This window comes from Equus caballus, chromosome 1, assembly GCF_041296265.1.
Source record: "Equus caballus isolate H_3958 breed thoroughbred chromosome 1, TB-T2T, whole genome shotgun sequence".
Lineage (NCBI taxonomy): Eukaryota > Metazoa > Chordata > Mammalia > Perissodactyla > Equidae > Equus > Equus caballus.
In genome coordinates, this window is record NC_091684.1 from 88,625,143 (window position 1) to 88,652,279 (window position 27,137).

At 46.6% G+C, this 27,137-nt stretch overlaps 1 protein-coding gene across 2 annotated transcripts in view; it reads right to left on the reverse strand.

Moving 5' to 3' along the window:
* The window catches only part of SLC35F3 (solute carrier family 35 member F3), a 369,534-nt gene that overhangs the window by 77,351 nt on the left and 265,046 nt on the right, over positions 1-27,137 (reverse strand). For both annotated transcript variants that reach the window (XM_023647383.2, XM_014734106.3), the window contains one exon: positions 17,888-18,215. In XM_023647383.2, the coding sequence (XP_023503151.1) occupies positions 17,888-18,215 (328 nt within the window). The remainder of the gene's footprint in view (positions 1-17,887; positions 18,216-27,137) is intronic.

Here is a 27,137-nt window from a genome sequence, read left to right on the forward strand (position 1 = left end):
CTTGCATAGACATTGTCAACTTGTCCTCCAAAATTATTGTACCAATTCATCCTCCTACCACAGCATATGAGAGTGCCAAATTCTTCTCGCCTTCACTTACACTGGGTATCATCAAACGCTTTGATTTTTGCCATGTAAGACCCACAGCTGTTCCCACCATGCTGGCACACAGAGGAGGGCTAGTATCTGTGAAAACCTTTCAACAAGTGTCAAGTTCATGCAGAATTCGTGATGGTATTCTATTGAATGTATAAGAGTAGAGGATGAGAACTAGGTCAGAAAGGTGGCAGATGGATCAAAAGGGAACGAGAAGTGGCTTTAGCTGACAAGGGCTGTGAGCACCCACACTGTGTACAGCTGAAGAGCATTCCACTGTAAGCCACGGTCCCTTTTTGCTAGTGCCCCACTGATGAATATTTTAGGTTGTTCTAATCTGTAACTAATTACAAACAATGCTGCAATGATACCTTGTTCATACTTCATGATCTGAGCTTACTTGTCCCTCCCCTCATGTAAATTCCGAGAAGCGACTAGGTCAAAGAGGATTCGCATTTGTGATTTTGATACGTACTACTATACAAATTACCCTACGTAAGATTTACTAATTTACACCCCACCAGCAATGTATTAAAGTAATTGTTTCCTCATAGTTTTACCAACATAGCATATTATCAAATCTTCTTTTTATTGATTTACTTGTTAATCTCACAGGTAAAAAAAAAACCTATTTTAATTACCATTTCTCTTATAATGAGTGAGATTAAGCATTTTTTCATACATGTATGAGCCATTTTCTTTTCCTTTCCTATGAATAACCTGTCATATCCTTTGCACATTTTTCTATTGAATTGTTGGTCATTTTTATATTAATTTGTAAAGACTCTATTTATAAGAGAGCTTAACTCTTTGTCTATTACATGAATTGCAAATATTTTCCCCAGTTTGTTAGTTTGTTTCTTTCACTTTGCTTATGGCGATTTTTTTTTTTTTTTTTGCCAAGCAGTAGTCTTTAAACTTTTTTTAACGTAGCTTAATTTATAATTTATTAATCTTTTTTTGATGATTTCTAGACTTTGTATCACAGTGAGAAAGGCAATAAGAGAAAGGTAATAAAAAGATTACCTCAGGGGCTGGCCCTATGGCTTAGTGGTTAATTTGGTGCCCTCTGCTTCAGCAGCCCAGGTTCAGTTCTTGGGGGCAAACCTATACCACTTGTCAGCAGGCATGTTGTGGTGGCAACCCACATACAAAATAAAGGAAGACTGGCATAGACGTTAGATCAGGGCATATCTTCCTCAAGCAAAAAGAGGAAGATTGTCAATAGATGTTAGTGAGGCAAATCTTCCTCAGCAAAAAAAAAAAAAAAGAAAGAAAGAAAGAAAAAAAAAGATTACCCCAGGTTTTTATCTAGTCCTCATAAAATTTCAGATTTTACACCTAAACCCCATTTGGAATTTATCTAGGCTTATAGTAGGAGGTATGAGTTAAATTTATTTTTTCCTAGATGACTTCCTGGTTGTCCCAATATCACTTACTAAATAGTTCATCCTTCCTTCACTTATAGGCGATACCACACGGACCATAAACAAAAGTTCTTTATGTATTTAGTTCTCCTCTGGATGTTCTGTTTTGTTTTGATTGGTCTTCTGTCTACACATGTGCCAAGCCCCCACTGCTTAAATTCCTGAGGCTTCCTAGCGTATTTTAACTGCTAGAACAGCTAGTTCCCCTTACTGCTCTTCTTTTCAGGGCTTTCTTGTCTACTTCCTAAAACGAATCTTTTGATACTTTAATCGCGCTCATAAATGAATGTGGGGAGATTGACATTTTTATGTTTGTTGAGTCTCAGGCGAGTTTAAAGTTTTCTTCCTAGAGGTCCCATAAATTTTTATTATGTTTATTACTAGGGATTTCAAATGGTTTTGGTTGAGCTTGCAAATGGGCTCTTTTCTTCCATACAGTTTCTATCTGGTTGTTATTTCCATTATTAGCCTACAGGGCCAAGGGGTCAAACTCAAATGATCTTTTAATTTAAAATCTCTCCATGCCCACCCAACATTTCATGAAGCTCAAGATGATATGGTCACTTTCTCTTGTGTCTATGTAACCTTCATTCACTAAGCTGTTTTTTCCTTATTGGTCAACTAGCCCCATTCCTAGTTATTTCCTTCACCTCTTGAGCAATGAAATTATCCTAAAGAAGGTCAGGGATATATCAGAGGACCAAACTTTAGCTTAATGAGGCATCCAGCAATGGTCAGGACATTGAAATATCCCATTGCTCTCAGGGGTTTCCTGTGGAGTGTGCTGGCACTGCAATCTGTAGTAAGCAGGGCTCATGTCTGGCCTCCCTCTGCTGGGGGACCAGGGCCCAGTTCCCCCTACCCTTCTCTCTGCCTTTGCTTCTGTCCCAACCAAACGCTCTACTCTTTTCTATCGCCAGGCTCACCAATTGCCACATGTTGCATCTCCTTTTAGCTTAGGGTTCCATCCATTACTTCTTCTATTTGAAATAATTATTTAAATATTATCTTGAAAACTGTGCTTCTTAGAATGCTGGGACATGTGTTATCTTCACTAGAAAATGGCCTCTACGATTAACTCTCCTGTTATATGCCACCTGTAAGGTCCCAGTGCTCATCAACACTTCAGAGATTGAGAAGTTCTGCAAGAAAAAACCACACTTCACAAATTGATTTGACAATTACAAATTTGACACAGAAGTCTAATGAACGCTCTGTACCACCCGCGTTCTGTGGAACTCAGTTTGGGGGATGCAGCCTCAAGACAATAAGAACCTAGATCTGCTTGAGTCACTCTGCTGGGGACACCCGGGATATCAATTTTCTGCCTAGGCTGAAGGGTCAAGTTCACCTGTGAACTGTGAACTGGACAGAGCACTCAAATTCAAATTTACCCTCAGGACGACTACATAATTAGCAGGGCCTAGTTTTATTTTCAGTAAAATAAAAATACTGGGTCCTGGCTGGGGGCAGGGCAGTCAACCTCTTCTTCCCACAGGACTGCTGCCCCAACCCATGGTAGATGGGTGACCCCAAGAGATTGCGGCCTCCATGCCAGGATGCACTCGGTACCTGGATGGGTTGGACAAGAGGCCCCCACTGAGACACTGGCCAAATGTGCCACAAGAGGTGAGAACCATAAGGAATCTGTTCAGACCCACAAGGCAAGGGGGAGGCACCCCTCCTGCCTGAGGGGTCCCCAGTGATGTGAGGCAAACACGTGGGCTAGCCTCCCTGCTGGAGGAGAAGGAAAAGGACATGAGGAATTCATTTTTCTCATTTGAAGGGATGGCAGCTTCCATATGGGATGGAAGTGACCATGGCAGTCAGCAATTCCCTGCAGGAATTTGGGAATTTGTGACTTAGACACCAGCTACCGCTTGCTTCCTGGGGCGTGTTTCGTAAGACTCGCTCGCAGCACTAGCAGCTTTCCCCTCCTCCTGGTATAAGTACAAACAAGTGATTCTGTCGGAAGAAAACCAGAATACAGCTCACATGGACCTGCAAGTCCACACTGTAGCTGCACAGGTGATGTTTTCACCTGGCCTTCACACTGAGTGGGGGTCCATGACTCTGGACCGGCAGGCGGTGGGGAAAGACATTTTGTTCACCTAAGCGGCAACAAAGAAAAGAATTTGGTTTATAGGCTGTGAGGTGGTGCTTCTGGTAGGAACAGACTTTCATCCCAGGCCTTAGCATCTGATCAAGAAGAACAGAAATATGACTGGGAGGAAGATCACTGCCTTCGGAATACAGCCAGGGCAGCTCTTCTTGAACCTTTTATCTATATAGCATTTCCCTGTGTGGCTTTTTTTTAATTAGATGAAAGTACTTCTCTGCTAAAGACCCCCAAACCAAAAACTAGCCAACCAACCAACCAACCCAGTCAACTGACGAACCAAATAACCAACTGACCAAACAACTAACCAAACTAACCAACAATAAAGTTTAAAACCATTGCTACATTTTTCTCTCTCTCTCCTTCTCTCCCTCTCTTTTCTGTTTCAAGCACTCAGCACTCAGTACACCCATGCACCTAGCCTTGGAACTGCTTAGGAGGCCACGCTGGTGCCTGCATGCCACCCCATTTGGTTTCACAACGTGGTTTCCAGCCCCATGAACTGTGCCGCGTCTTGGACTTGGCTGTGGCCTTTGCTCCTTCAAGACCATCACATCCTGCCATGTCCATCGCCTCCCCTGTGCCCTTCCCTGGCTCTGAGGACAGCACCACGGTCTAGCCTCATCCCTCACCTATACCAGCTGACTTGAATGCACATGGCAGCCAACAAAGGCTGCCAGTTCTCAGGGCGCTCCATCCACAGAGCCACAGTAACACTCTCCTCTGCTGTCCCTGCCGCTTCAGGGAGCAATTTCCTCTTCATGCCTTAACTCATCACATGCCTGTTTTTGTCTTATGTGTGGTTTTTATTAATGCTAGATCTTCTGGCAGTTCAGTGCATAAAAGGACGTGACTTGGGTTAGAAATTACTGTGTTGTCAGTGGCCTGTAATACTGCAGTCCTTGAACACGATGTGCATAAAAATAATTTACATCTTTAGAAGGGGAAAAAAATCAGTATGGAAAGAGGTATCAAGGAGTTACCTGGAAAGTAAACACATCATGCTTCTGTTCTCATAATCTGGCAGTTCCAGAGTAGTTTTCCACTCACTGAATCATTTATTATCAGTTCTATTAGCCTTCTCTAGCCAGGTTGATATGATTTTCTGTGCTACTGATAAAGGCCCTGCTTCTCAGAGAAAAGAGATGGCTAAGGCAGTAGCTGAAGTCCAAGGTGGAGCTGGAGCAGACATCTGCTCTAGAGGTCCCCACTGGTGTCTGGATGGGCTTGAAGGCTAGCCAGGCCCACGTCCACCAGCTTCAGGTGAAATCAGCATTCTGACTTCTCCCCCAGGTCAGGATAAAGGCTCCTTGAGGACCTGCTGCTTCCTCGATAGAATCCTCCTCCAGAGCCACGTCTTCTGCCTCCTAAACCCCAACCTTCCAGTGCTGGCCGCCTTTGGTAGCCCAGTAACACCTCTTTCCAACAGAGGCAAGTCCACCACCTCCCCACATGCCACATTTCCTTTCGATGTTGTAACAGATGGTATTTTCTAAACGTGGTAGCAACAATACCTCCCATTTCATGAAGTTTCCCTCCAGAGACCCTGCCACCCTCCAGTTGAAGAGTGGGGTCTATGTCCCCCTTAAAGCTGGGTGGGCCTGTGACTACCTTGACAGGAAGAGGATAGCGGAAATGTCACTGGTGACCTCTGAGGCCAGGTCCTAAAAGGACACCACTGGGGTTCTGAGCCACCATAAGAGTGGTCCCACTACCCTGGGCCACAGGCTGTGAGGAAGCCCAGGCCACCTGAAGAGACCACGTGTAGGGGCTTAGATTGACAGTCCCAGCTGATGTAGCAGGTGACAGCCAGCATCAACCATGAGACATTGAGGAAAGATGCCCCAGATGATTGCAGCCCCCAACTGTTGAGTTACCCATCCAGCAAATGTTCCCACTGGAGGCTCCTGACATCATGGAGCAGAGAAAAGCCATCCCTGATGCCCTGTCAGAGTTCCTGCTCCACAGAGTCCCAAAGTAGAATGAAAGGGGTGTTTGTGCCATCAAGTTTTGGGGTAGCTTGTTAAACAGCAAGAGTAACTGAAATAGATGTAAAAGTCTCAAATCTCACAGCAGATTAAAACGTTTGCAAGACTTTTAAGAACTTAAATGCACAAATCCTCTAAATTCCTCTGTTCTGGGACACAGTCAGGGAATAGTTTTAAGAGAATATGAAACACAAGCCAATATAAACGCCCAACTGAACCTTTATGAGGATGGGTTTTTACTCTGGCTTCGATCAGACAGCGTTAAGGGGCATCTCCTGAGCTGGAGTCTACTAATTTCAAACCTGACTGATTTCTAAAAAATGTCTGATGGTCACACACTTCTTTTCCTAAAAGTGCTTTATAATTAAAGAGCTCTTTCAGAATTGCATCAGTTCATCATCTGGATGGGGGGGGGGCCTCCTGTTGTAAGGACAGTGGGTCACTTCCAGGGCTGCTCCCTTGAGAGTGCCTTCTGAGAGCTGATCTCAGCAAGCTGCTCTGACAGTGAGCATGAGGATGACAATATTGACATTGCCCACGTGACAATTTCTTCTTTCCTTCCCCTCCTTTCCTCCCTTCTTCCAGCAGCCGTTATGTATGTACTCAGTACCAAGCACTGAGCTAGGTGCTGGGGGTATGCAGGTGAGCAAGACAGACACGATCCCTGTCCTTATGTCTAAAGGCTGTCTTTTTTCTGTCCAGATACACTTGAAAATTTTTATTATATTCAGAATACAAATGAAGCGACAGGAAAGATTTTGGGTAGTGAGGATGTCCAAGGGCCTGTGATTGAGGATGCAGGTTTTCAGATGGACTCCAACTCCGTGGGCTGGGTGTAAAGATGGGGACTATATTAATTAGCACCATGCTAGCTGCTGTGTCGAACCCCTAGTTCGGAGGCTTGGCACAACAGAAGTTCAGTTCTGATTCATGTCGTTGGAAGACAGATGGCGTTTCACCACTTGGTGATTCTCCTTCCGTTTGTGGTCTGTCATCCCTTGGAGCCTGGAAATTCTGTGTGTGCAGCCAGCAGAGCAGGAAAGGGGAGGGTGGGAAATGCCCGCCTGCTTCTCATCTGCCTTGGTAGATATGTATCACTTTGGAGAGAAGTCGCTTGGCCCAGTTCCGATGCCGAGGGAGGCCGAGGGATATAGTCCCTGGCTGGACAGCTCCTCCTTGCAACAACCCTTCACTGTGGCAGAAGAAGCAGGGATCTTTGTGGCAGAGTTCCCCATCTCTGCTGCAGGATGATTTCAAAGTCCACTGCAGCGCCAGTGCGCTAAGGAGCACCGGTGGCTTCCTTAGGACTCCTGAGAGCGGGGAGCTTGGCCAAGAGACCTAGCTGGCTCAGTGTCTCCTCTCCAGGGAAGATCTACGAAGCCTCACACGTCCCCAAAGAGGATTCTGCAAAATGCATGTGTACACATGTCCCTCAGTTCACCTTGTCAATTCTCCCTGCTCCCTACATGGGACAAAATATCTTTACCAAGAAACAAGGGCACTCTGTGCTGGGCTTAAACACACCAACTTTCATCCAACTGTAATACAACCAAACACTTAAAAAAATAACCAATAAGCATGTAAAAGACCCAATCCCTCCAACACCATTTCATAATAAAATATTAACAAGCCTGTCCCCACTCTGTTGGTGGAGCATTTAAAGCCTTTCTTTGAAAAAATTCTCTTCCATTTTCCCCCCAGAGAAACGTGGCAAAATAATGCCATATAATGGTTTTAACAATATGTTCGTGCGACAAGGGAGCTTTAGCTTCCAGTGCTTTTCATTTATTTTATGTTATAAATTAATAATGTATGGAAGATTGAGAGTAACTCTTTAGATATAAGTGTCATAAAGTAAGGCACTTGGATAAGAAAAGCGTGAAAGGATCCTGATGTACTCCAAAATGTTACATTAAGTACATAAATCATTCTGTTTTCTCTCTACTTAAAGTAGAAAACAGCCAAGGAGGTAAATGTAATTACTATAATTCTATTTTAAAAGGCCCAGGAAGCACGAGAATAGAATTTGCAAAGATATCAGAAAAGGCAGTTTATTCTGGCCAATCAGATTTTTTATCTTTTGTGACAAACTCAAGTAGCTGATAATGGGGTGTGGCCATCAAACAAATACGCAGTTTCAATGACTGAGAGCGTTCCAGGACCAGGTCCACTGGCTCTAAGACCCAAGGAACTCACTAACGGCTGGGGTCTCTCTTAGAACTTGATGACCTAGGCTAGGAAACGCATCTGAAGTTTCCCAGGGACCCTCAGCTGGAGAACCCCTCCAACCCGCTTCAGGCCCAGACCTGCAGGGGTTCGGGTGGCGGGGTGGAGGAGAGGGCTGGCCGAGGGTGGCCCAGTCTGCTCTGGCTCCTGCTTGGAGTAGATAAAACTGTTTTGTGAAGGGGGCTGACTCTGAAGCACTCAGCACAGACTCTGGCTATGTAACAGGATTTGGTTTGATTCTACTTTAAAACTGAGGCATAACAATTTTCAGTGTTTCCTTTTCCCATAGGCTCCCAATCCTTCGCTGAGGGAAGCCTATGTTGAATGTAATATGATGAAATTACATACAGAAGATGCAAGAGCCAACAAGTCCCTTTGCTCTGTGGCTCAATTAGAAATGAAACAGCTCAAAGAAACATGGTACGAGCAGTAGGGCTGTTCAGGCAGAGAATGACAATTAAAAACCAATACCACAGTAGTCATCGTTCCAGCAGAGGGGGAGAAGCGACCACCGTTAATTCAGCACCAACCAAAGGCCAAGTCCCAGGCAAGGTGATTTGCATAAAGCACCCCAAATCTTGCAGCCAGCTTGTGGAAATAGGCATTATTGGCCCCATTCTTAACTATGAGAACACTAAAGTGAAAGGAGCACTTACAAATAATTCACCCAAAGTCATGCAGATCCTGAGAGGTGGATCTGAGAAGTTGAACCAGCCTGACTCCAGGGCCTGGGGTCCCTTCCTTCTGCCACATGGCCTCGTTCCTCTCTGTATCCCTGAGGCCTGGCGTGGGTACCATACTAGTATGTATGCACTAGTATGGAGCGGGAATGGGGGCAAGTGCTTTGGAAGCCATTATAATGTCTGTTCCGATGGACAGGGGTGTCCATTCCAATTAAGCTAGGAATTGTGTACAATAAAGGCTAAGGTAGTGCCCATGGAAGAAAAAGAACATGACAACCGCGCATCTGCTTTATCATTCTGCACAGTCCCAGCATTTTCCCCATTTTTCTTTTTTAGCTTTCAAAGGAACAAACAGTGTCAAAAGCTTGACAGGACATTGCTTTCTAGACAAATGAATCACCTTGCATTTCCTTCTGGCTTTTAGCTCATGTGCTAGAATGACTTGACAATGGCATATACCACAGGAGTTCTCTGCCCTTTTCCTGTCAAACTTGTCTCAAAGATCACCTCTGCCAAGAAACGCCCCTTCCCCAAAAGCCCAAAATGATGACAGGGCTGATGCTATCCTCTCTGCTGTGGGCCCCACACTGGCTACATGGTTTATCTGAATCTTCATAAGGAGAAAGACTCAGACGTCTGTGGTTGGAACATCCTCCATCATTACCACCACCATCACCATCATCATCACTATCACTATTATCACCATCATCATCATCATCATCACCATCTTCACTATCATCATTACCACCACCATGATCTTACGATTTGTACAAAGCAGGAGCCATGATCTGTATGAGTTTTGGTATTCACATTTAGAGTCAACCAAAGATAGGTAGGAAACCTCTGGACCAAGGGCACTTCAGGGCTTTATATACACTATCACATTTAATTCTGTTCAGCTAGAACACAAGATTTACATAGGAGCTACGAGAGCCCAGAGGATGGGCAACCCCAATTGCAACCCTCAGAGGTAGGATTTGGTCCTCATTTTACAGATAAGGATTGAGGCTTACAGCTTTGGGTGACTGATCCATGGCCATATGGTCAAATAAAGGCAAACCTGGGTTTCAAACCTGAGCTAATGTCAAGCCCGCATTCTTATTTTATCTCAGTGCCCCACGCTTGGGCTAGTAGCGTTCTTATCCCTGTTGTTCCATACTCCCCAGGCATTGCCTCCATGTTCCTTCCTATGAGGAGAGAATATTGACCCGCTTCTTTCGTGGTAGCATTCCTGGAGAGGTCTGGACTGAAGAGAACAAAGGTCTCGTGCCCCTTCTCTGGCATGTGTGGCCTCTGACGATTTGGATGAGCTGGATCACAGAATCCTCAAAGTCCCCTTCTGATCTTTTGAGATCTCTACATGGATGATCTTTTTCCTAAATGTGGCGAGATTTTTAAATTTCCATGTGCCTGTGGCTTACTAGTCTTGACTCTATGACTAAGAATCATGTGGAAAGCAAGAAACGGCTCAACATTAGCTGGGTGGGATGGAGGGCAGTCTCTTACTCCTGGTCACATCAGCCATGTGCCCTCTTCCTGCAGCCCATACACACCTGCACCGGCCTCTCTGCACTTCTTGCGTCCCACACACAGGAGCCCTTCTCCATCGTCTGGCTCATACAAATGTTAACTGCTCCTCAAGACCCAGCGGCTGAAGGATCACCCCTCTGGGAAGCCATCTCTCTTGCTCTCCATCATCCATGCCACTGCAACACTGACCTTGCAGGTGTTCACAGGGACCCTGCTGCTGCTGCTTTGTGCTAAAAATGTTACTAAATCTCTCATGGATAAGTCCAGTCGAAGGCATCTTGATTCCCAAAGAGCCATAATCACACTGATATGGCCATTATTTAAATGGCTGCCATTCTTCAAACCCACAAACGTAAGCATTGGATGTGACCTTTTGCAAAATTTCAATGAAACTGCACGGGGAAGCATAACATTGCTGCAGCTGAATTAGACACGCCCTGAAACTTCAAGGTTAAATCGCATAACTTCCTTCAACTGCTGAAACTTCAAAGACAAATCCTTGAATCTGTTCAAGGATTAACAGAGACCTCAGATCACTAGGGGATGAACGTGCCTGAAGCATATGAGAACAGAGGGGATTGGGAGCTAATACTATATTTCCACTTGCCTCAGTAAAGGCTGAAAACCCACTTGTGAAATATTCTGAACTCGTCTATGGGGGTGTCTGGTTGTCCCTGAATTTCACTGAGATGAGGCCAGCAGCTGTGTAACTGAGCTGTGGTGGTGGGGTTGGTGTGTTATCTGAGGGGAAATAAATGAGCTACACTAAGAATACTACAATGATAGGATGGAGGGGAGGACACTGTGGATGGTGGGGACATGGCGTAAATGTACGAGGGCAGTGTCACTATCTGGGGTATGAGGACAATGCTCTGTGCCTCATTTCTCTACTGACATATCCTTGAATATTTCAAATGATATCTTAAATCAGGCAGAGACTATCTAAACATATGTCAGCTGCCCTCATCTCATTTCTTCCTTTGTTGACACTGGGACCCGTTATGACTTCCTACTTAGACTTGGAGCACTGATTACATGCTATCCTTTGGCTGTACCATACGTCTCCTGCTCAGGTGGCTACATGTGAACATGTGTGTGTGGTGTATGTGCATGTGGTGTGTGTGTGTGTGTGTGCAGGGGGGAGGTACTTTGCCTCAGCAGCAAATCTGACCAAAATCTCCTGGCATGAAGCTGTCAGTGCATCATTGCCATTATTTACCACCAAGCAGAAGACACAGGCCAAATTGAAAACTCTGGTTCCCACATATTTTGCCCATTTCTTCTAGACCAATTACAAAAAGAAACAAACAACAACAACAGAAACACCAACTGGGAGGGCTCTGGATGAAGCTTGTTGTTTTTTTGGGTTGATGATTCTTGGAAATAAGACAGGAAATAAGACAGCTACAGATTAGGAGAAAGGGTGAACGCAAAGGGATGTGCTGAAGGTGGCATGTTTCGCTCTGTCCTCCCCTCCCCTCCCCTCCCTGGGCTCCCTGAGCTGGTGGCCAGCAAGGGCTCTTGGGTCCCACTGGAGGCCAAGCTGGTCAGGCCTCCTCGCCACTGGACTCCTGTATCCCGGGGCCCAGGGTAGCTTTACCCTTGGGTTATGAACATCTCAAGGGCAGGAACGTGCTTAGAGCTTCTTTTCTGCAGTGCCCCGCAGTCATGGTCAGAGTTGGCAGTCATGAATGCTTACTGTAGGAATGAATGCTTGCAGGAATAAAGAATGAATGAACCAGTGAGTAACCAGGGCTGACCCAGGTGTTTGGGTCTGCATGGGATGGAGAGATGCTGGGGTAACCACAGGCCCCTAGAGACAGACAGGTCCCCAGCCTGACATCAACGCCCTCCACCCAGTATCCCTACCCTCCAGCCTTGCTCCGTCTTTCTCCATAGCACTCAGCACCATTGGACATATTAGATTTTATTTGTTTAATCTTGGTTTCCTCACTAAAAGCAAGCTCCACGAAGGCACAGATTTCCCTTGCTTTGGTCACTGCTGTATCCCCAGCACCTAGACCAGTGCCTGACACATAGAAAACCCTCGACAGATTTTTTGGGATGAATTAAGGAATATCTCTAACCTCCGAGAATGGAGGGTCCTTGCCGCCTTGTTTCCGGTGTGTCCTCCCTCTATAAGGAAGAACTGTTGACGGGAGCAACAGGCCAGAGCATGTCCAGGCAATGAAGCCCATCAGCTTGCGTCCCATGGGAGGCCCGGCAGGGCCAGGAAGGCAGGGACGTGCTGGGCATCACAGATTAGGGCTGCCTTGGTGGAGCCTTAGCATTCACACGCGCCCCAAAACACATACCAATGTGTCCTGGATGGAAGATTTCTCCCCCATTTACAGAATGCCTGAATTTGGTGACAAAACAACAATTGAAACGCTTTTCACTAACACAAGAGTTTGCTGTAGGTTGAAGAAGAAGTTGACAGTACAAAGAAAGAGACCCGGCTTTGCAATACTTCCAGATTTACACTCAAGGATCTTGCTATTGCTCAGGAACTAGGGGCCCTCCCCCAAAATCAAACAAATAGACAAAAACCCCAAATACCTGAGAGTCATTCTACTTCTGATCCGTAACCAGTTACGTAATGAGCACCTGAATCCTGCTTCTGAAAGCAGCTCTGATTATACCAGTCCTGTATTCAAAAACTTTCCAAGGCTCCCACTGCCTGCAGAGTAGAGCCCTGTCCCTTGATCCAGCCACCAAAGCCCTTTCCATCTGGGCCTCACTCTGATTTTTTAGTCTTAACACCCTCTCTGCCCTGTCCTCGGACCCAAGCTGCAGCCGAGCCAGTCTGCCTGCACTTCCGCCCGCCTCCTCCTTACGTCCCCTGCTGTGTTTTATATGGTCTCTCTCCCACTCGCCTGTGAGCTCCTAAGCTCAGGACATCTGTGTCATCCACACCTGCCCACGTGCCCTGGGCACACAGATATCGAGTAACCGTTCAACCAGACCAACACTCCAGTCTTGCACTCTATTCCCTTCACCACAGAGCTGCGGTAGTGGTCTTTCTAAAGATCCAGACTGATGGCTTCTCTGCTCTGCCAAGGACCCTTCGAAGCCTCCCCCCAACATTCACGCCAGAACTAACCCTCTCTGCATGGCATGGGAGGTTCACTGGGGTCTGCTCCTGCCCGACTCCCTGATCTTCTCTCTCGCCTCACCCCACCTACCTCCTACCCTGAGTCAGTGGCTCCCTCGGGTGCCACGCTCTCTCTGTCCAGCCTCTGTGCTCTTTCCACGCCACTCTGCCTGCCTAGGACTCAGCACCTAGATGACCATCTGCTCATCTTTAAAGGGACTGTTCCGGGCTTACTTCCTCTAAGAAACCTGTCCACTCTGCCCCAGGACCCACACACCTGGGCCTCTCCCCTAAGCTCCCCTGCATATACTCCTACCCCCTTGCTTGGCTATCTGACTCTCTTACAGGGCTGCGGGCTCCTCGAGGACAGGGACCAATCATCGCTGGATCCCTAGTGCCTCGCCCAGAGAAGCGGTACAGTAACCATTTTCAGAATGAACCAACCTCCAGATTGCCATTACTCCACTCAGCTCCTTAGACTCGGAACGCTACAGCTGCAAGACCCGCTATGGTTCCTGTGTAAGTCTTTGCAGCTACACACACCAGCCGTGTAGGATTTACAATATAAGGCATCAAAACTACCCTTTTCCCTTTCTTGGTTCAGAATGTTTCTCAGCATTTCTGAAACAGAATCAATTGGCTAGCTTACAGGAGGCTGAAACTACAAAAGACAGAGGAAAATATCTGTCACCGCTATATCCTTCACTTTTTTTGGCCGTTGCACAATGGCAGAAGGTCCCAGCATTTGCTTACGAAAAGAGGTCATTACTGGTAGAAATTTCTGGAAGATCTTCTGACAAGATGGCAATGCCTCAGATCTGCTCTGGCCAAGTTCTGCTGGTTGTGGCAGCCTCCGGGATCTGAGAAGCCGTCTTCCTGTCCCAGGGTCAGAGGGGCTGGGAGGTTGTGTGTCGTCACACCTGTCCTCGACAGCCTCCCCAGTGCCATGGGCCAATATGGCCTCTTCCCTGTGGCTCCCCTGGTGCCCAGTGTGCAGGAGTCTCCTGGGAGCTGAGTTCCCATCAGGTCATGCCTGCAGTTTCTGCAGCACCCAGGCAAATCTCTGCTGCCAGAGCCCTCCCTGCATCCTGGGCACTATTATATCCTCAGGGTGTCCCTGTGGCCAGGTGTCAGCAAGAAAGAGGGAAGAGGAGGACAGGGATGTCCATCATCTGGGGGAAGGGAGGAGCTCACTTTACTCCAGAATGTTTTGGGGTGCTTACTGGGGAGACCACAGGCATGAGGTTGAAAACCCAGGACAGTTGGGCTGGGAGGTTTTCACATTCTCACTCGAATTCCTGACAGCAGTGCTGGGTCATGAGAAGCCCTGGTCAGTCCTAGGATGCCCCATGCAGCCAGTGGGGCCACATGCTGATATCTCCAAGGTGTGACCCCACAGGGGTTAGCTCCCCCTTTAAGGTCAATCCTGTAGTTTAAAGAGGCCACCACAAGGCAGCTGATGCACTAGGCATGGGCTGCATCCTTCCATAGAACCCACAGAAGACATACAATACAGTGATGGTGCCTCGCATTTTTATGGCACTTCACACTTTATAGGGCACTTGCAGATATGGTGTCTCATTTGATCACACAACAATCTTTTGGGCAAGTCGGTGCATGTGTCATCACTTTCTGTTTTTGAACAAGCATCTGAGGCTCCCAGAGCTCAGATGACTTGCCCATGAAGCCTTCTGGCCTTGTAAGTGGCAGAGGACCAGGGCTCAAACATCCTTGCGGCCCCAAGCGAGCCCCTTGTCAGTTCCACATGGTACGGTAAGACCTCATTCCTATATTTGGTCAGATAGGCAGTATTTTAAAAAACCTGTAGCTGAGACTCAACAACTCCAGGATCTTTACAGTCAGTGTGCAGCCCGTGGGCCAGCAGTACCAGCATCCCCTGGAAGCTCATTGGGAAAGCAGAATCTCGGATCCACCCAGACCTGCTGAATCAGGTGGGCCCTTCAACAAGGTCCAGGTGACCCACAGAGCGTTGCAGTTTGAGGAGCTCTGTGCCTGGCAATAAGTGCTTTGCTCTATCTGCTTGGGCTGACTTTTCTAGCTTCACATTGGGTAAGTAGCCTAGGTGGGGAGGGCTTGGAGAAAAGAAACTTCCATCTGATTGCTTCCTGCTAACCACAAGCACAGCTGGCTCATCTGTCCAGCTTCCCTCTTTGTGAAACAGCTCTCTACCTTTCTCCTTTTGTCCCCAGCACCCTGTTGAAACACTTTTAGCCAGAGAGACATCTCCGCTGCCAATTCTAGATCTTCTCTCTGCCGTTAATTTTGATGAAAACACAAAAATGGAAGATGTGATTTCAGTTTTCCTTGATTTCCGGGAATCCTAAAGTCTCTCTAAAGAACTCCCAATTTGAGTTGTGACAGAGTTGTGATTTCCTAAGTAAAGTCTGTGATGTTAAAATTTTTCTCTCCCTTTTCGGAGAAAGCCTCTCCCTTCACTCCTCCAGCGGTGTGCATGGCTTAACCTACAAACCCAATAATTGGTTGGTAAGTCAATGGCTCTGCTTAGCTACAGGGCGAGCACAGCTTACAATCAGAAAAATTTTTCTTCAGAGGTGGAGCTAAGTTTTATTACAGAAATTAAGCAAGGTTTTAACTGGCTTCACTAATCAAGTTATGATTATTCTCCTCTCCCCTCCCCATTGTCCTCCAGTTGACACAGCTGCCACCATAATTCTTTCATGATTCTTCCCAGGTATTTTTATAGGAAGACAATAGGCTGAAATCGAGGTGTTGATGTTTTTCTATGTTTAACTAATCTGCTTCAATGACCCTTCCCTTTTCCCTACCCTGACCTTTTAACCACTACTGAGCTTGGTTCCCTCTGTGTGGTTTCCAGCACAATCACTTACATGGTTCCAGGTTAGCCCTAAGTGACCAGCAGTGCCTGTCCTGTTGTAAGGTAAGCGATGGTCATGTTTAGGACACATGCCCCTCAGGGGAGGCCCTCTTTCAGCCTGCATGGTTGAAGGGGGAAGGGAAAGGGCATTTCATCTTTTCTCCCAGTAATTATCAAGAGAGGGCATATAAGCTCTCAGCCCTTTGTTAGAGGCAGCAGCAGCATGTTCTAGTCCATTTAAAGACAGGCAAACCTCTAACTACAAATTAAATACACTTAGGGCTACTTAACCATGAAATACATCATTTACTGAATATTTGCTTTTCTCTGCAACTAAAAGCAGGCCATTATTTTTCTCTTGCCTTTGGGACAATCTTGGGCCCCATCAAAGTTTCTAAACCGATTGGTTTCAGTCTGCTTTTGACTGCTGTTCAGAAGAGGTGCATTAAGTGCCTCTTGAGCAATTTCTGGCTTGTCCATGAGCCACTGGTGTAAGTCAACCCTGAGAATGCCCCAGGCCAGGGTTCCAGTTCCGGGCTCCTCGCTCCATGTTCCTGCATGCCTTGTCTCTAGAATTCACTCCCAACCCTTTTCACTCTGGGGACTTGTGAGGCTGGCCCTGTGACTCAGTCCAAGTGCCATCAGAGCGCGTTCCTCTAGCTCTAGTGCTCTGATTTACAACTTGGTCTTTTGAAAGAAGCCAGCCCAACTCCCCTCTGAACATTAAAAATTTTGGCACCTCACAGCTCCAACTTTAACTTTCCAGGGACACAACTGTAGATTCCCAGACAGAAATTCTGCTCTGAATCTGGACCTCCATTCCCAACCCTCTTTGCTCCTTGGACCCAATCATGGTTTTAGTTACCTTGTGACTTCTAAGGGCAATTTCAGAACGGGGCTGAAGTTTGAAGCAGGTAGTAAACGGGACCTGGAGATTTTGTGGGGGTGTGTGTTTCGCGGGGTGGGGTGAGGTGGGGAAGAAGGCAGTGGTGATGGTATGAAGAGGCTTCAGCTTTCAAATTTTTTTCCATCTCCGGGACTGACAAAACATAAGTTCCCAGGGCCTACCTGGTTACCTTAGCCAGTACTCTTTCCCGGTTTTTTTTTCTGAGTAGATCTAATTTGGGCCAGCAGCAAGGCCTAGACACAGCCCATGGGGGGCCTCCACTTCGGGCAACCACGAGAACCAGTGATTGGCCTAGATAAGGGTCAAGGTCAATACCAACAATTTGACCCCTGCGGAGGGCTATGGGGAGCCCTGCTGTATATTGAAGTGGAGGGTTGGGTCAGAATTTCTGGCCTCTTTCTGAAAGGGACATCATACCAAGGGACTCCATATGAGAAAACACGATCCACGAAGTCCAGACCCTGCTTTGACTTTGATAGCACACTGCCAGATATTCAGACCCACGCAATCACGTGAGCAAAGGAGGAAGCGTCTTGGATTGGAAAGTGAATGGGTAACCAATTCTTTGCAGTGAACGTGTATCCTCATGAGGGAAGGTAAGCTACAGGAAGCCACTGAGCCACCTGGCCTGAGGAGGGGTGACAGAGCTAGAGAGTTCTCCCATTTCTACCCTTTTTGGGGACCTACCACAGGCCATCTCTGGAAGATGCTTTCTCTCTGCCTACTCCAGTTCAAATAATGGAGCTCCTAGGACTGAGGGGCTGGAGGCCCAGGCAGGAAGCATTCACCACCCTGAGAAAAGAGAGTTCCCATCCTGGCCCCACTGAGACAGCAGGTGAGATGTGACTTCTCACCGCTGTTCCCACTGGCCGTTCCAGTGCCAGACGCCAGGACGGCCCAGCAGCATCAGCGCTTAGGAGAGCAGCCCCAGGGCAGGGCCGGCGGCCGGGAGGCACCTACCTGTATCTCTGCTTCACAGACTGCTTCTCCGCAGACTTGCAGACGTGCCCCGCGTAGTACAACGGAAAGAATAGAAAGTTCCAGTTGGTGGCAAACCACGTGAGAGTGAAAGGCGCATCGAACTTCCTGAAGGTAAGCTTGGCGAGTTGCGTGGAGCCTGCCCAGGAGGAGCACACGCACAGCACCACCGCCACGCCCCAGAAAATCTTCTTGAGCTGTGCCTGGGAGCATCTCCAGCAGCGGCGGCTCCCTCTCCCGCCGGCCTCCGCTCCAGCCGCCGGCGCCTGGGCCTCCGCCGGGCCCGGGGAGTCCCGGGGGCGCTCCTCCCCTGGAGGAAGAGAAGCGCGCGGTTAACCGGGCCTCCAACCCTTCACGTCGCAGCTCGGACCAGGGTGAGGGGCGGGGTCAAGAGGGCACTAGACCCCACTGCCATGGTCAAGGCCAGCCACCTTGGAAGGGGATGCGGAGCGGGGGTAGGGGGCGTGGAGGCAGCTTCCAGAAACAGAACTTAAATAGAAGACAGGTTTCTGCTGGTTTTCTGATCCTTCAGAATCTTGACCCTCAAAGTGTGATCCATGGGCTGGCAGCATCAGCACCGCACCCTACCCCTCCGGGGCCCCCCCCTCCCCCGCAAGCTTGTTGGAAATGCAGAATCTCAGGCCCCACCCCAGAGCCCCAGAATCAGAATCTGCATTTCAACAGGTGACCTGTGTGCCCATCAGCGTTCGGGAAACACTTCTCCTGAAAACACAGAGCAGCTGAAATAGTTTCACTCCAGTTTGTGTCAGCTGACTCGTCCTGCCCTGCTACTGGGTACTGAGCAGTGCTAGGGGCTGGGTCACAGGCCTTGACCTCTAGAAGCTCCCAGTGTATTGACAGCAGCTCCTCCCTGCCTGTTCCTTAAAGGCACATTTGCCGAGATTCTCCTCTTACTTTGCATGTAAAGCAAAAATAGACATTTCCCTCTCATCTCTTTATTGGTTCTGACTGGCTTCCTGCTGATGGCCTTCAGTCTCACTTCGAAGCGCTACTTAAAAACCACAGCCTTGGCAGCTGCTCCTGTGAAAGGGCCCAGACGCTCTGTACTAGAGCCCGCCGTGTGACTTCTGGAAACCAGGCTGCAGCCCAACGAGCGGCCCTGCAGCAGCGCTGTTCCCACAGACCATGAGAAGGGGGGCAAGGCGTTATTTTCCACTGTTTGGTTTTCATTCATGATTGTGTGCGTGTCAGTCAGCTGGAAATTTCAGCAGAGCTGTAACTCGGGCAGGGTAGAACCGTGGACAGAGGCACATTTCCAGAAGACAGCACACTTGCCTTTTATAGGTTCAGACCGGCACTTCGCTGAATGGGGGCACACAGTGCTAAGCGGTCATCACCACTATAGGGGTCTAGGAGACGTGTACAAAATGTACTGGGGTCAAATGTACTCTATATATTTCATTTAAGCTTAATAGTAATTCAAGTAGCTTTAGCAACATTAAATCAAGTTTTATATATCATCCTCTCTGAAACATAATAATTTTGAGGCAAAATCTTGATTCAAGGTAGCCTATTATACAGGTGTTAGCTACTCCTATCATTAATTGCCAGGCCTGGCTGCATCTGTTTTAGCCAAAGGTAATCCCAAGCCTTATGTGGCTAGTCAAGGAGAGATAATGTCCTTTACTGGCCCCAATCCTGCTTGACACCATCTATGTTGTGCTTCATTACCTGCTTTATTAATATTTAATCTCCTGCTTCCTCTTACTTTTCACATGTGTATATATCCTGGTCTGAAAGCCCTTGGAAAACCAAATGCTTAACCACACCCTCTGAGCTTCCAACAAGTTGTTTATTTCTGTCCTGGGCTGGGGGGCAGGGAGAAGCAGAGGAGGGCAAAGGCAAGGAGCATCCCCACCTTTTGCATCCTGCCCTCCCACCAGGACATCTTGACTTTTTTCGCAGTGAATCTCCACAATTTGAGGCAAATTCAATTTCAGACAGAAGCATGCACATTTCAGTTTATACTCTTATCACCTGACATTTTGGGTTAGCCTCTGCAACCTTTCATTATTGGGATAATTTTCAAGCAGTATTTGGGGTGAGGGAGATATTTCAACTATCAGCATCACTGTCAAAAACTCAGACTGAAAAAGATAATTATAGAGATGAAAAAAAAGTCCACAAAGAAATAAAATGCAGTTTCAAAGTACCAACTTCCCACTTAAGAATGGACTCTGGAGGAGGTTGAATAAATTTGGGCTTACAGCATGTTTTTTCATTTAGTTTTTCATTATGGAAAATAAAGTTTTAAGACTTAAAGAATTAAGTGGTGACTGATGCTGTGTAGCTGTTACAATGAAAGAGAAAATCACCAAATTATGTAACATTGTATTGTTAAAATGCTCCTATAGATTTATACTTAAGAGGCTATTCTCTAACTTTGTAACTTCTCTGGATCACTTACTAAGGGAATATTAATAATACACAAGCAAAATAAAGGCATTCAAAACTAAAATCTACACTATTATTTAAAAAGAAGATAGAATAATGTCTCCCAAAGTGTAATGCAGTTAACAAGCATTATAGGAAAAAAGGATTCTGTGATCAGAAAAGTTTGGAAAGCGCTAGGTAGATCAGAGACAGGTTCCTTTGCTGTAGGAATATTCAGGGCTAATGGCCACTCCGAATTTCCAAAAAGCAGCTATAGAATGAGTGCTTCCCATATTATTTAAATGTCACCCCTGTGGTAGGGCTGGTGTCCCTTGGAACACACTTTAGGAAACACTGGAATAGACCCATAAAGAATCGTAAATATCCAAACCTAATTCATTGCAAACTTTCCATTTCACTGTACTGAGCCTCTTATGATAATAATCACTTATCAATTTCATTACCTCTCTCATTCCTAATACTTCTGTTAAACTCGATTGACCTCACATAACCTAAAAATATTCCCTACAAATACTTTATTAAAGTACTGAATAGCATAAATAAAAAGCAATCGATACTAATCTTAACACTCAGAGATATTACTGTTGACATTTTTTGGCATTTTCCCCGTTTTTTTTTTGTCTTTGCACCACACACGCACATGCACGCTTACACAGGAAAAGTGCGATCACATTCTATTTCCATCCAGCATTCATTTAACCTAATGCATAACAGCATAGACTTTATAAACCTCACAGGGCTGCTACCTACAGCATGACATATCCTAGGAGCATTTCAGTTGGCTAGGAAATTGCCATAAGGCATCTGCCCTGTGCCAAGAGCTTTGGGCGGTCAATAAATAAATAAAAAACATGATTACTCTTCTTCAGGAATTTATAGTCTACCTAAGAGTGATAAAATGTACCTATGAAAGAATTACAGAACCATCATGTGCAAAATGGAGAGATTTTGACGGTTAACAGAAATTCTGAAGGGATGGTAGCCAGAGTGGGCTGTGATAATCGTGAAAAGAATCAGAGACGGTGGAAGCTTGGCCTGGGCCTTGAAGATAGAGAAGCAAAGTTCAGGGTCAGGAACACACGTGGTCTGCTGAGGGGCAGTGAGGAAGATGGTAAGATCTAGACCCTCTGCTGTGTTGCCCCCCTGCAACGCCCGATCTTGCTTCGGTCAGACATGGAGCAGGTCAGACGTTCAGCCAGGTTGGCTGAAGTGACTGGAGCAAGTTTGGATGTTAACCCTTCTTTATTAAGGAGGTACATGCCCAACGTCCATACAAACAGATAAAATTAGTTAAAGAGTAAGTATGGAGTGACATAAGAAATCTGAGTAGCAGATGCATTTATTCTCCACTATCTGAAATGCTGCAAATATGACCCTCTCTACACACCATTCTCAGGGTCATTTTCAATGAACTGGTCCAATTTATACTCAGATTTCAGAGGGAAGGAATTACAATGAGGGGGCTAGTATCCCTTCTCAAAAGCCTCTTGAATCTTCAAGTGCAGGAAACTTTTGTTTACTTTCCCTCCCTTCCGAAATTGCAAGTCACGCGATTCCTCTGTCTGATTTCACTCCTTCATTACAGCTGAAAGAGGCAGTGCAGACCGCCTCAAAGAAATCAATGCGGAATCACCCTCACGCTGTTTCCTATCCCAGCTCCTCTGACGAGTATTACATGGCTAGAAATACTATTTATGTCACCCTTGCCCTCTCACTCTCCAACACACTCTCTCTGCTAACAACTACTCTATGATCTTGCACCTTCCATTCTAACCTTGTGCTTTAGCCAACAGTTCTGGGAGCAAAGCACAGCAGATTACATACTCTGGCTCAATGGTTGTGCTGACAGATGCTGTAACTGTCGAGTCAAGCGTCTCCCTTTGGCTGTGTTGTCTTAAATGCTCTGTTCACGCCATTTAATTCACTCAGAAGCTCCGGGGGACGGGAGGGCTCTTTCCTGTTCTGTTGTCTGAGTTGCTTCCATTGAGCATTTTGGAGAAAGTTGTGTGTATGTGTGTGTATAGGGGGAGTGTTCTCATGTACACGTATGTACTTCATGGCATTGTGAGATGGAACCATCTCACCGTGTGTGTGTGTGAACTTTCACCCTGAGCTCTGTCTCAGAGCCAGGCAACTCAAACCATGCATCAGTCTTCCCACTTACAGAATCAAGCTTGATGCCTGTCTCCTACCAGGGATTTCTAGAACATTCCCACTCTGTGGTCAAGCAGAGCACTACCTAGAAGCAGTGTCTGCTCAGCAGAAGGAAACTCTAGGTCATAATGGGTGAGGTGGAGGTTTAGCTGACAACTCATTCTGGGACCAAGGCAAGTCTTTTGTCTTGTGAACTGTCCACTGCTTTCCCCTAAGAAAATGATGAATTGAGGGCTTTTTATGTTTATGTAGTGAAGATCATTCCTACAATAAGAAAGCAAGAAAAATTGGAAAATCATTCACTCCCAACTTAAAGTTCCCATAAAATGGCTCTTCCAAACTTCCAAGAGAACACAAATGTTTCTTTTTTGAGGTCCCCTGAGAACAGGTGGACCCTCGTTGACTCTCTCTTGAAAAAGTTTTGCACTTAGAAAGTTCCCAAGTCATGTCTTAGGGGTAAAGGACCCAGAGGTGGGATTAAAGACCAACTATTGGCTGGTATGGCCCCAGCCTCTCAAGAGCAAAGGAGATATCATTGCAGAGAGGATGGGAGGAGACACCTGTCAATGACATCTCCATCAACAAGATCTATACAGTTAATTTTTTATAGTTTTTTTGAGGCATCATTTTCATAAACATAAAATTCACCTATTTTAGGAGTACAATTCATGACTGTTCGTAAATTTACAGAACTGTGAAACCATCACCACTATCCAGTCTTAGAACAGTTCCATCACCTCAGAATGAGTCCTCATGCCCATTTGCAGTCACTCTCCATTTCTACCCAACTCCGGGTTACAAATCTGTTTTCTATCTCTACAGATTTGCCTACTCTGGATATCTGACCTCTCTCATTTAGCACAACGTCTTTGACATTCCTCCATGTTGCAGCATGCGTCATTAGCTCATTCTTTTTATGGCCAGGTTGTATTCCATTGTATGGCTACTGCTTATTTTGTTATCCACTCATCAGTTGGTGGACATGTGTATTGATTCTAGTTTTGGGTTACGGTGAACAATGCTGCTATGAACAATCACATATAAATCTTTGTGTGGATATATTTCCATTTCTCTTGAGGGGGACTAGCTAGGTTTTAAGCTACTCATCCAACAACATTTACTGACACCTACTGTGGGGCACAAAGCAGACACGCCCTTCCCTGAAGAGCTTGCTTAGTCCACGTGGCAGAGCTTAGAGCACCTGCATCTTAGAGGGTTCAGTGGCTCTAACTCCACCAAACAGGACACAGTTGAGAGCTGTTCTGGGAACGAAACCCCCTCCCCCTTTTTTCCTGACAGGGAAAGAGGGCCTGATGAACGATTTCCCATTTGTCGATCACTGATGCATATACCACTTCAGGGCCTGGCAAGTACAATTCATCTCCCAAAAATCTAGTCGGGTTCTGTTTATCTCATCTACTCATTAAACACTTTCCCAGTGAATTTATGTGCGATTGTTTTTTTTTAAGCAGTGGTTTGGAGGAAAGGCAAGAAGAAGCTGTCACATGTTTAAGGCCACCACAGGCCCTGGAGTTCCCAAAGCAATCTTCATTTCACATATCCTGACCCATTATGCCCACCTGCATGGGCCAGACCATCTGTTTGGATTCTTGGACTTGGGGTCAGAAAATACTCCCACTGTTCACACATGACCAAGGCCCCAGCCACACTCCTGACTAGCACTGGTCTCAGGAAAGAACATAATCCACAGATAATTAAAGTTGGATGCTGACCCTGAGTAAAGGAGAAGGAGAGGGCACAGGGAAGTAAAGGGACAAATGACAGTCAAACACCCCATGTCTATGCCACGCGCTCTGCCAGGAGATTTTATATATCTTTTTTAACCTGTCATAATGCTGGTGGTCAGTGTGACTATTCTTGTTTTGCAGACCGGACAGCGGAGGCTCTGGGAGTTACTCCCACAAGGTCACAGATTAGTGACTAGCTGAGATGCAGTTCCAAGCATCTCTCTGACTCCAAAGCATCAACAGGAATGGAGAGCATCCTTGTTCTTCCTTTTGAAAGTCAATTAGGGTCATAGTGCTAAACATCCCAGTCGGAAACGCTGATCACTAAGAGAGACTTGAGGTTTCCAGAGGACAGACCTTGTTTTTAAATTTGGAAAAGCCTGAGTGTGTATGGAACTCTGAACCAAGACTCACCATCCTGAAATGAGGGCTGTTATGACTGAATGTTTGTGAACCCCTGAAATTCATATGCCAAAGCTGTAACCCCCAGTGTGGCTCTATTTGCAGATGGAGTCTCTAAGAAAGTAATTAAAATTAGGTCACAAGGTTGGGGCTCTGATCTGATAGGGTTGGCAGCCTTATAAGAAGAGATGGCAGAAAGCTCATTCTCTCACTCTCTCTGTGTGCACACACGAAGGAAAGGCCATGTGAGGACGTAGCCAGGTGGTGGCCGTCTACAAGCCCAGAAGAGAGTCCTCACCAGAAACCAAATTTGCTGACATCTCGGTCTTGGACTTCCAGCCTCCAGAAAGTGAGAAAATAAATGTCTGTTGTTTAAGTCACCCAGTCGGAGCAGTGTGTAACCTGAGAGTGTTACAGTGGAGAGTGTACTGTGGCTGTGAAGGTATGAGGTAGGGCCTGAGAGCCACCGCTATGCAGGACGTGGTGACAAGTTGTGGATGAGAGTATTTATTCTGATGACCGTTTAGGGGAAGAAACAACTGCACTGCATGACTAGATTAGAAATATTAGGTACTGTCCCCTATTTGTTTGCCTCCTGTGAATTGCTTAAGCCTTGGTTGTGAGGTGATTCTCAGAGGCTGTGTGTAGAGACAGGAGAAAACATGGCGGCAGCAAAGTCATTTTCAAAAACCAAAATTCTTTCCCTGGTGTGGAGACAGAATTGGGAGGTGAATGAAAGCTGCTTTTTTCAGAGCGGAGTGGGGTGGTAGGAGGCTTCTCCGAGGTCCCCCTGAAGCTCCACCCTGCAGCAGTATGAAAGCTGCCCTGGATCGCTTCAATCTGGGCCACTTACTCCACCATCTCTGAATAGATGTCTGTATTGGCTTTTCCACCCGACTCCACATTTCTTTAGAGGGCCCCACGTAACTCCCAAATTTCCAAAGAACACCACCTCATGCAGTGGATTTAAGACAGTCCTGGAACGTACACAGCCTAAGGCAAACATGACTTGTCAGAAAATGACTGGATATGGGTAAGCTCTAACTAATACCATTTGTGCTTTGGGGGATGGAAGAGTCATGTCTGCGTTGGGAGGGAGCAAGAACCGTGTTTCAATACGTGGTGTGAAAACATTTGAGCTGGAGGGGATCAGTTTTAATCCGCGTGCCCTGCTAGCCCCGGCCTGTGCAGCCTCCTGGAATCTCACCATTTTCATGGCTGGGCACATCGCACCACTGTATACACAGCGGGTGCTCACTGTTGCAGATCTGGTGATATTTTGGTGCTGCTAATGACCCCCACACAAACAGACAGAAGGGCAGATTCCTCTTTTCTGATGTTTTTCCTTGTCAGATGGTTCCTTCAACTTTTATGTGGACTGGAGCTCAGGCTGTTGGAGCTCAGAGGACAGACAGGGTTTTACCAGAGAGCAGATTATAAGTGGGGCCGGCCCCTCCAGGCAGCTGGTGCCTCTGCGGGTGCCCCGGAGCCTTCTCCCCTGGAGGGGAGCAGGAAAACAGGGCAGTATTTTAACTGATGGCATGGGCCATTACACAATTTACCTTGAAGAACAAAGCACAGTTTTCTAAAATAGACTGCCATTCTCAGCAGAGTCGTTCATCTGTAAGGCAGGACTGCGTTTGCTCAGTCAAGGACCTATGTGGGGTCAGCCTAAGGCCTTAAATGAGTCCTCCCAGGCTTCATCTCCTCCCTGAGGGCAAGCCTTCTGCACCAGTTGAGGGTGACATGGCTGAGCTAATCCCAGGCTGGCAGTAAGGATCTTCTATGAAAACACCTGGGTCAGCTCCAGGCAAAGTTTGGAAGCTGCACACCTTCTCTCTGAGGTCTTTCTATACCTCTATTTGCACCACCTCAACATCTGGGCATCTTGTCTTGAGTCCAGCGGTTTCTTGTTGCTGAAGATTCACAGAGCAAGCTGTCCTCACGTAGCAAGCTGTCCTCACGTAGCTGGGCTGTCCTCCCTCTGCTCAAATCCCAAATCCCACCCCTGAAAGTGATGTGTTTGCTTAACTCCCCCTGCCTGCCCACCGACACACAGAGGCCACATTTCTTATTTGTCCTGGAGCTCATTCCTTCAGAGCTCTGCTCTCTGACTATAGCTAGTGAAGGGTTTTAATCAGATAAACCAATCTCTGCTAATGAGTAAGCTACTTAATAGACTCACACAACGTTTCTGCTGAAAAAAGCCGATGGAAGATCTATCCCAATCCCCTTTCTTTTCAAAAAAGAGAAGCCCAGGCTCCAAGATGTGAGGAGACATGTCCAATATATTCATCAGCTAGTGGGGGAGCAGGAAATGAGAGCTGAGTGTCCTGACCCCACCCAGTGTTCTTCCCTGTACCTGCTTTCCCCAAGTTACATGACGTCTTAACCAGTGAAAACGTATCACACGCCAAAAAGGCTTTTAAGAATTACATCCCTTCTTGGCTCTCCCAATATAGCTATTCTGAACCCTCTCCCACCTCTGCAAGCCTTCCATCCCTGTCCATCAT